This window comes from Zingiber officinale, chromosome 2B (genome assembly GCF_018446385.1).
Source record: "Zingiber officinale cultivar Zhangliang chromosome 2B, Zo_v1.1, whole genome shotgun sequence".
Taxonomy (NCBI): Eukaryota; Viridiplantae; Streptophyta; class Magnoliopsida; order Zingiberales; family Zingiberaceae; genus Zingiber; species Zingiber officinale.
Genome location: NC_055989.1, coordinates 179,170 through 189,974, shown reverse-complemented (window position 1 = coordinate 189,974; position 10,805 = coordinate 179,170). Strand labels below are relative to the sequence as shown.

The 10,805-nt window shown below is 36.1% G+C and overlaps 1 protein-coding gene across 12 annotated transcripts; it reads right to left on the bottom strand.

Annotated features, from left to right (window-relative positions):
• Positions 1 to 4,101: 4,101 nt before the first annotated feature.
• On the bottom strand, positions 4,102 to 10,538 carry LOC122044939 (probable LRR receptor-like serine/threonine-protein kinase At4g29180). Of its 12 annotated transcripts, XR_006129834.1 has the most exons (9): positions 9,463 to 10,538; positions 7,856 to 8,005; positions 7,676 to 7,759; positions 7,509 to 7,585; positions 7,255 to 7,381; positions 7,107 to 7,154; positions 6,480 to 6,665; positions 4,941 to 5,421; positions 4,102 to 4,381 (listed from the first exon to the last, which is right to left on the bottom strand). XR_006129834.1 is itself a non-coding variant. In XM_042604971.1 (7 exons), the coding sequence occupies exons 2-7, from the start codon at positions 7,809 to 7,811 to the stop codon at positions 5,351 to 5,353; spliced, it is 645 nt and encodes a 214-aa protein (XP_042460905.1). In that variant the 5' UTR covers positions 7,812 to 8,005; positions 9,463 to 10,538; the 3' UTR covers positions 5,091 to 5,350. The 12 variants fall into 12 exon arrangements, 7 of the variants coding, with proteins under 7 accessions (XP_042460905.1, XP_042460901.1, XP_042460903.1 ...); XR_006129831.1 differs by adding an exon at positions 6,760 to 6,881 and having other exon boundaries at positions 7,509 to 8,005; XR_006129832.1 differs by having other exon boundaries at positions 7,509 to 7,759.
• Positions 10,539 to 10,805: the final 267 nt, after the last annotated feature.

Genomic DNA, 10,805 nt, shown 5'->3' with positions numbered 1-10,805 from the left:
AAATAGGTGCTTCAATAATGGATTTTACCAAAATACTCAGGCAAGTAGCGGATCACTCAAGGCGGCTGCAAAGATCGAAAGTAAATAGGGACATAAATGAGAGAGGAGGAGGATGAGGGTCCTGAAGGTCCAAGAAAAGAGAGGTGGCGAAGGTTAATGGCAGTGAATGCAAGCAAGAAGCGAACGCATGATAAAGAGAAACTTTGCTGAGAAGATGTGAAGAGAAAAATAAACGGTATAGATGCATCTATCCAAATAAAATATGCAATAGCCCAGCAACAATGAGCTCATTTAAAGGGTTTGTTAAGCACTAAATTAGTTGGAAATTAATTAATGCCTGATAAACACTGTCATTATCTCTGCCTGTCAAATACATAGAAATTGGATTAAAGGCTTGCGTCGCTTGAGATAGAGAGATGCTGAAGGGGGGCCAAATACCACTCTTAGTGGTTTAATTAAGAAAGTGCGCCTGGTTAAGTTGATACTAATTAATACCGAAAAAATTAAGCTGAAGACCCTCCCCACAATTAGGGATGTAAACGAGCCGAACCGAGCTGAACAGTATTAGGCTCGAGCTCGGCTCGTTTAAGTTATATTCGAGCTCGAGCTCGAATCGAGCTTTTATCACAAGACTCGAGCTAGGCTCGTTTTAGAATTATTAAGCTCGCGAACTGTTCGAGCTCGGTTCATTATTAGCTCGATTATCAAAGTCAACGAGCCTAACTCGTTAAGCGAGCTTGGGCTCGTTTAGAGCTTGTTTTTGTCTCGTTTTAGAGCTCGTTTTTTGACTCATTTTAAAGCTCATTTTAAGGCTCGTTTTAGAGATCATTTTTTTGACTCGTTTTAGAGCTTGTTTTTTTGGCTCGGTTTAAGACTCGTTTTAAGGTTCATTTTTTTGGCTCGCGAGCCTATAAACGAACATGTTCGCGAGCTCACGAGACGAATATCCTTAAGCTCGAGCTCAGCTCGATAAAACTGTCGAGCTCAAAATCGAGCTCGAGCTCGGTTCGATAAGATAAACGAACGAACTCGAACGAGCTTTTTAACGAATCGAGCTCCGAATAGCTCGCGAACCGTTTGGTTCATTTACATCCCTACCCACAATGCATCTAGTAAAGGACTGTTTATACACTATATCTATCATGCATAAAACTTAAAAACATTCAATACATAAATGATTTATTAAATAATTGATATCTATGAGTATTTGTTTAAACATAGGCCAGGAAGATGCATACTTGAATTAAATGGTCAAATTAAAACAATTGGATTATTTTTTCTAATGAGTAATGAATTACCTCATATAATATGTATCTACTGTCATGGCTCAAACATATGTATGAATCTTCCCATATCCTAGTCATAATTTCTCACCCTATAGAGGTAAGCTGTTTGCAATGATCAACCGACGATCAAACGCCAATAAAAACTTGAATATTTTAATTAAAAACATTTTAATTTATATTTTCAGGTTCAATTGAAACTGAACCAGACACAACTAGTACAACAGCCATTCATGCAGAAGAAAACTAGAGCAATATTTATAATTGACTTTGTAAAACTAAAAACGAAATGACAAGCTACTAGCTTCATTCAAATAAAATATTTATAATCCTTTGAATTCACTATGTTAATTAAAATATGTGCAAATATTTTGATTATTCACACTTGTCTTTGTCTTTGTCTTTTTTTTTTCTTTCTTTGCTTTTATTTTCTTGTGTAGGATTTAATTAAAACTCACATGCTTATTAATATAGATGAAGAAAATGATAAAGAAGCCCTTGAAGCCTCATTCAACGTCTCTGTTCCTCGTAGAACTTAGTAAGTTCTTAGTGACTTACATATATTTTTAAAGGATCTGTGCAAGTTTTCAAGTTTATAGTTAAATATTCTACAATGGGACAGATATCATGTTTAGTGAATCATATTTGTCCCACTTTGCTATCGACGTATCAATATACTGTCTAGCACAACCGTTTAATAACCTTGCCGAGTGTATTTTTTTTAGTTGAAAAACCTCATAATTTCATTAAACTGGACTAGATAAACAGTCCCTAACATTATTTACTAGCTAGAAAGGGACGAATTCACAGGGTTCTCAGGTCACAGGGGTGGTGGGGTTGGTGGAAGCGGCTACGGTGGCAGCTAAATTGGCAGCAACTCAATCGGTGGTAGCTCAATCGGTGGAGACGGCGGCTTTGGGGGCAACTTTGGAGACTACTTTGCGGGATTGGGGGCCCTGAAGGGCTCATTGGAGGTCGTGAGTGGTGACAGCAAGGTGGGTGGTGGAGGTGGAAGCGGCAGTTGTGGCAGCTCTGTGATCGGCGGTGACTTTGGAGGCTTCGAAGCGTCGAATGGCTCTGTGATCGGCGGTGGGGCAGCGAGCGGAAGCCAGAAGGAAGCGCAAGTCGCGGCGAGCATCATCATCAGAACCACCATCACAAGAGTCATTGTCGAAGATGAAGATGACTAGCGGGTGGGAGGAGCTTATTAAGAAGAAGAGGAGGGACAGTACATGTAGCCTGTGAGCCTGCACCGACAACCCCCTTCTGAACAGTTACCCTCACAAAAAAAGACAAGGACATTATACAGATGATAAAATCTGTTAGTTCTAAATGAGGGGCTCAACAACCTCTGTCTAAACATTAATGATTAAAAAAATATCAAAGTTCTTCCACTATCTTCTTCCACAGGTAGTCCACCTCTATCATCACTCAGTATACCTATACTGAAGTATGCTATACGGAACTTTGGTATACCAACACTTGGTACACCAAAACTTCGGTATACCAAAGTTTCAATATAAAGAATTTCGATTTAGCGAACTTTAGTATACCTATACTTGATAAACCAAATCTTCGGTATACCAAAGTATTAGTATAAAGAAATTCGGTATACCAAACTTCAGTATACGTAAGTTTAGTATACCAAATTTTCGATATGATTTTATTTCATATTATTCATATCAAATTAGTGGTATTTTTGATATATATTTGGTATTTTTGTCTTCATTTTCGCTCCAATTTACTCGTGCTTCTTTACAAGTAAATTCAATAAATGATGTTTTATTCCTTAGCATCCTAGTCTATAATCTTTGTGAAATTGATTTACTAGCTTTGCAATCTTAGGAGGCGTGTATGGCTATTTATTTCTAGGTTATCAATATATCTTCTCTCCATGATCTTTCTAAAGTCGTTACTAGTGAGGAAATGGTTTGTAACATTTTAAGAATCATTTATCACTACAATTTCAAAAATGATTTTATTTTGAAAAAACATGTAATATTTTCTTATGCTATTAATGTAAACTTTTTTTTTTTAACGACTTACAAAAAATAAGTAACTGCAACTGACGTCATACGTAATTGGGGAGTTTTGTCAGACTGGCGTAAGAATGTAATGAGGCTTGTTAAGATAAATAATTAAACTCAAGCTTCACAAAATTCGATTTGTTAGTTCGTGAATATGTTCGTTAAACTCATAAATCAACTTTTAAATAAAAAAATAATAGTTTTGATATTGAATTTATATATTTTACATTTTACTAATGGAACATATAGATAAATATATTAAATTTATTTATTAGAATAAAATTATAAATTATAATAGGAATATTATAATTTTCTCTAAATATATAATTTAATTTTTAATGAATATTTAAATTTATAATTTATATTTATTAAGTTCATTTAGATTCGATAAAAGCTCGAATAAGCTTGTGAGTTATGAATATATTTGTTAAATAAAATTCGAACTCAGTTCGATTATAAACGAGTTAAACTCAAACATTCAAAAATTTAACTCGACTCAGCTCGATTACACCCCTAGACTGATGGTCATCTACCTCCGCGAGAGACTGACACAACATAATTTGAGTTGTTATATCTAATAAATATACCATATTCTCTTTACTTATTTCACAATGAGATTTCTCTTGTGTTCTTATACATCCATGCGTATAATATGATGCCCCAAGAATTAATGTTCGTCCATTGCTTGGAATGAGGAGAAACTACAGAAAGGGCTTTATCATCTTACAGGATTGAAGAATTCATTTATTTAGTCATTCCAGTTATCAAAATAATTATAGTAGACCCCACAATGAGAAATACACACCATTTCAAGATAACGCTGTTGAAGAATCTCGCATCTCATACAGGGAAAGACAAGATTTTCAATTCATCTTGGACCTAGGTGATGGTTCGACCCTTCTACCTCAAGTGCGTTAAACTGGACAGATCTTTCACCTTCGACATTCCAATTTGTGCTATCCTCACTCGTAGCCACAAGTTCCATGCACTCCTTGAGCCGGTTCACAATGTCGACTATCATTGGCCTATCAGCAGAGGTATCTGTAGAGTCGTACCTGTGTTCGACGAGACCTGAAGCGCATACTAAAAAGTGACTCTTTTGCTACGACAAATAATAATAAAGTTCAATTTACAAATAACATATACACTAAATATATAAATAAACTAAAAATAAATATATTACATCGATAAAAAATTAATAAATATTTAAAATAATTATATAAACACTTTTCATCTAGCTATTTTAGAGATAAAAATATTTATTAAATCTGTATAATTCAATTGTTGAACTCTTTCTTTCTCAATCGATAACTTTGATAGTCCATTTAGTGTATTCTATAACATTGAGACCAATGTAGTGGCCGCAGACAGTAGCAACGCGACAAGTAGTAACCACCATGCAATTAGATCGTAGTTCGCACAAGTGACTGAGGTAGCGTACGACAACCCCGTGCTACACAATTAAGTCACGCGAGCAAAGGCCAACCGCCAGCCTGCGTCGAATGAGATAGCCATTGCGAGAATCGACGTGATTAGGTCGCACAAACAATCCTTGTTGCATGATTAGATTACAATTAGTGTCACGTGTTGCAAGATGAAAAAGATGGTCGAAGAAGAAGATTATGATTACCTCTTGTTCCGTGGATCCATGCCTTGGTAGAAAGAACGTCAAAGAAGAAATCGCATGCAAAGAAGAGCAACACCAGAGAAGAAATTGCGTCCAAAGAAGAGTCATGCGTCGGTGTGTGCCTCGGAGTCGTGAGAATAGGTTTAACAGCTATTTAGGGTCCATGTCTTTTATATAATTAAAAAATGGGTCTTTCATTGGGTTGGGCCCTGAGGCGGTTGCCTCTCTGGCCTCATGGAAGTTACGGCTCTAGGTATCTGCTTGCACTGCATTGCAAGACCTGTTGTTACTGAATGCCCCGTGAGATATATTGACAACTACAGCATCGATGTTCCCTGGGGCAATATAGGATGCCATATATTGAACAATGTGAACCTTACTTCTGCTGGACTGTATGGCTCGTTGGCTAGTGATTAGCTCCAGAGGGACCACTCCGAAGCTATATATGTCACTCTTCTCCATAAGCTGGTAAGTTTTATGGAACCTGATACAATGACTAACAGTAAGTCTCGAATATTCAAGGATGATCATAAAGATCTTATATTGTCAAATGTCAAAGAATCACCAAAATCAAACAAATTAAGGTATGAAAACGCTCAAACTGTTTTACCTCCAACGTAGTTACAATAATGTAAAAAAAAGCCAATTTGCATTAGTTCAAGAGAATAAGTTTACTTCTCTGCAACAGTTTGTTGTGAAACCAAGCAGTATTTTGCTACAAATCGAATGAATTTTGTCTCTTTATTATAGTACAATAATGAAGTGAAATTCAAGAAAAAAAAAAGGGAATGGTTGAAAACGTAACAAAAAGAACTAATTTCAAGCACCATTCTTGCTAGTTGACAAAATATCTAGTACTTCTATAGCAGAATTGTAATAATTCAGAGTTTATCTACAAATTTGATAGACAACCCTAGTGTATGTGTTGCCATTTGTTAGAAATATCTACGCACTTTGTAATCAAACAAAACAATTCGAATTTATCATGGACATGGATATATCAAATTCATAATGACGAATGACAGTTTGGATATATTGGATGACTGCCCTAAGATACAAATGACTATGCATTTCCATCAAGAATGATTGTTAAGTGTGCTGAATAGTTTTGTTCCCACTTGGGACCCTTGAGAATAAACAGATGTTATATAAATGTGGCATTATTTTATAAAAGTGATTCGCTCGTCCCCAACGCCCCCACCAATATGTCCCTAGGTCAACACAGAGGAGGTAAATCACGGGTGGCTAATAGCTATTAGTTCATGTGGCAAGACATGGAGGGGAGCCATGCTCTGAGAAAGATAAGACAAGTGGTTGTAAAAGAATATCTAAAGATCTAAAGATTTTTCCCTTTCATAATTCAACTTTAATTTAAAATCTGAAAAAAAAAACTTATTAGAACTTCTCTACATCAGTTGGAAAATTTTGTGATTTTCAATCAAAGAAAAGTGCAAGAAGATCTCTATTTTCAATTGATCATGAACTAAATCGCCGTTAAATAGGGTAAACAAACCCAAAATATACATAAAAAAATAGACATACTCAGGGTCAGTGTATCCTGGGGTTCCAACCATTTCGAGGCGGTGACATCTGTGTTATTATTGAAAGATTTAGATATCCCATAGTCTGTTAGTTCGGCCTCAAGTTTTTCACCTAAAAGAATATTATAGGTCTTCAAATCTCTATGTATTATAGGCGGCATGCATCCTCCGTGGAGATAGTCAAGTCCTGTATTATTTTTGAAGCAAGAAAGAAGCAAGGACATTATAAAAGTTGCCAGAAGATATATATAAAGGCAAAGAAGAATAAAATCATTGAAGACCTTGAGCAACTTCCAATGCAATCATTAGACGCTCTCCAATTCAAGGTTCTAGATAAATTGTCCGTTCATGTATCATATCATCACCAAAATCCACATCATGTTCAGAGAGAAGATCCAAGTGCCTAGTTACTAAATGCTATTATACTTCGTCTTATTGCTACAACATTTGAGAATTTTTAGCATCTTTTGCAGAGGAAAACCTAGTTGGAAAGGTTGGTCAAGATAAAGATTTTTTGTCTTTAATTGTCTCCCGAGGTCATAGGTTCACAGATTCACATGAACATAATAAAAATAATGATGATAGAAAATGTTCCAACATGATGTTATAATGTAATGAGACAAGTTACCACTTGCATAGTATAACTCTCCATATTCCTGATCAATGCCTGTTTTACCTAGATAAAAACCATCCATGTCAAGACATAATAAAAACATAAAATCTTCAGAAACATTTTTTGCAATTTAATTTATGGATGCAATGTTCTTGGAGAGGACCTTGGAAATGATCTTTGAGGCTTCCATGGGGCATGTACTCATAAACAAGAGCTAAAAAAGTTTCATCTCTGCAGTAACCCAGAAGAGAAACAACATTCCTATGATGAATCCTTAGTAGCTGCCTTGCCTACAATCGAAATTTAATTGTCAATTGAAATGTATTGAAACAGCTTAGAGGAATTTGATGGACTGTTCATAGTTTCAGAGGAAACCAATTTGGAAAATTAAGACTCATAATAATCAGAATAATTTACCTCATTCAAATTCTTGGGTCTGCTGTGAAGTAAATCATGAATGCACTTTGACTGCAACTTGAGTTCGTCCGAATGACCTAGATAGAATGTCGCAAAAGCCCCTTTCCCAATGACTTGAGCAAAGTCGTTAGTAATTACTTGCAGATGATTGAAAGTGAATTTCTCACCATCAACTTGCAGATGTGGTCCATGTTCAGTTTTCTGAGCTATGGTTGCTTCAATATGCCGTGTCACATTCAACGCAACCAAAACTTTTGACAAAAATAAGGAACAAGATGAATTTACAGAAATTTGGACAAACATTACATAAACAAATCAGAGACACAGATTCTCCTCAATATTATTACCTTTTCCCCTTTTTTCTCAGCCAAATAAACCATCCTGCCAGCATAAGAATCAATAGCAACCCAAGGACAGCACAACAAATAACCAGAATAATAAGTGTGTTTATCTTCTTTTTACTCTCAGTGTTGCCTGGAATTGTGTGGTTGGTGAACCTAGCATTTAGAAATTTTTAAAAACTAATATGTAATTTAAGTCTTTACTCAAGAAAACAACACAGTTTGCTGCTTCGATATTACCTAATTAATGAAAATGTAAAATTCCTATTATCTTTATGCAAAGCATAAAGATTCCGATCTATAAACTACCCAATTAATGAAAGGGTAATGCTAAATGGCCAGAATCTGGCCAGCTAGAATCAATACATGCAAGTGTACACATGGGTATTTTAGTAATATCATATGTGTACATTAATTACATGCATGTACATGCATGCATTTTAATTGGAGGATAAAAAATTCTAGCTGGCCAGATTCTGGCCAACAAGAATTACCGTTAATGAAAATATAGAGTTTCTTTCATCTATATGCAAAGCATAGAAATCAAGAAAATATTCAGAATAGAACAAATGATATTATTTCCATCAAAGAATTGAAATTCTAACTTTTCAGCTTGGCATAAGTACCAGCTTCAAGCAAACAAAAGACTTCAATTAACTGTGATGTATACCTCTTTCTATATATTACTACAACTTTCATCGAAACAATATAACCGTATCATATTAAATCACAATATTATTAAATTGCAACCACCGGCAAGAACAGATTAACTAGCATTTACAAAGCCACAAGAAAATCTCATGGTTCAATTTTCATATTCAAAATCCATCCACTTTTCTAAAAGAATCAATTGCTTCTATTCTACCAAAGCATAATACTTCTACATCAATCTTTAAGCTCGAATTCACAATCTGACCAGTTAATATTACCTTCAATTACGAGGTCATAAGCCAGAGAACTGGTATGATATGCAACTTCCTACTTTTAACCTTCATTAGTTTGTGTTTGCTAACTTTACCTGCTATTTACTTCTCATGTTCAAGTTGTTGCTCTTGTTATGTAGATTTTTGTACTTCTATCCTTGAGGATAACCAAGATTTGTAGTCAAAATTCCGTATCAATAAAATCAATTCACAGATTCTGCAATGGTATGGGAGATTGGTTTCATCATAACTAACTCATAAATTGCAAGTACGCTTTTATATTGAGATTGGAGGAACTAATCTGTTATCTAGGAAATAGGCAACATGTTAGCATAAATGATCTTTTAACTACTTGAATGATAAAAAAAGAAGAAGAGCGTAGGTAACTGATGCATCACCAAATGCATGCATAAAAGTGGCAGAACCAACCTAGCTAATTTATGTTATATATGACACATAAGGAGGGCAATTATGATTCTTCCTATAATATATAGAGATCTCTATGGGGTTAAATTCTATGGAAGGTGTCTTCTTTACCTTCAAGTTACACGCATGTTCATCACATGAAGTTAACACCAAAAGTAACTTACTATTAGACACCATAATTTACCAAGAAAATATGGTGGTCTCTGTAAATTAACACCAAAACCAACTAGCTTTAAACAACAGGACAATAGGAAAAATCCTTACAAATACTCAGAGGCATCAAGCAAAGCAAAAGAATCTGATATGGTTCCAGTCAATCCACTAGAAGAGATGTTTCTGCAGGAAAAAAGGTGCAGCTTGGCTAGCAAAATAATAACAAAAAACTCATATTCCCATTCTGTGTGTTCAAGAATGTTTTGTTTTAGTTCTCAAATCTCAATGCATTTTGACTCACATGAATACGACCAAATATGTAGCTAGGTTGGTAAATAATATCAAGAAACTCATATTACCATTTTGGTGTATATTCGAGAAATTTTGTTAGTTCCCAATGCATTTTGACTTACATGAATACGACCCTTAGGCCTTAAAGATGAATGGCTACAATTCAAGCCAACCCAAGCATGAAGCATATTCCTTTGGGGCACACGGATCGCCCTGCCAAGTTTTCTTAACCAGATATTCTGCTTTGATCGCTATCATGGCCTCAAGTAGTTACCCCAAATCCAACATTGGAACCATTCACACAAACGTTAGATATAATTTACCTCAATCAAAGATAGTAAATGTCGGATACATACCATCGTTGGCGTCAGTGGCAACGTGGCATTCACCCTGATGTTCATCGCGTAGTACACCTGGAGGGCGTTCAAGATGGCGGGAGGGTGGAATTGAGGGTAGCGTTGAGGGCGAAGACATACTCGGACGAGCCTGTTAGCGGATCCAAATTGTACAACTAGTCTGACAGGAGGTAGGGCGGCTGGTATCCACCGAGAGCCAACTGGGAATTAAGGTAAACATCGGGCACTCGCGTGGCCTTCGGAGGAAGGAGCTCCACCTCGGTGAAGTGCAAGGAAAAGTAGAACTCGAGCAGCGGTGCATCGGTAAAGTAGAATGAAAGGGAAGTGTTAGTGTCGGTCGTCGCCGCCGCCGCCGCCGGCGCCGTCTGGAGGACGACGGAAGGCGCGAACTGATCGCCATTGATGTGGTCCACCTTTCCGGCTGGAATCCGGCACAATTGATTGATCAGTCACATTCCCACCCATCCTGTAGTTTGGGTCGCATAGGTGGTGGCCGCCCGAGCCAGGCAGTCCGCCCACCGTGCATCCATAAACTGATCCGGCCGTAAATTGATCCGGTCGTCTGGATACCTTTATTACAGGTTTTTTATAAAATTAATTTAGGCGAATTTAAAAAATTATCGTCATTCAAGACCCACACAAAAAAAACAAAAGAGAGAAAATGTCATTGAAATTTCCATTTATGTGTTATTATATTTTTTATTGTCTATTTTCTATTTCAACAGAAAACAAATTTTAAAAAAGAAAATGTCTATGTATTCCCAATATAGTAAAAAAAAAAAAAAAACTGGACTGGCCGGCTCATAT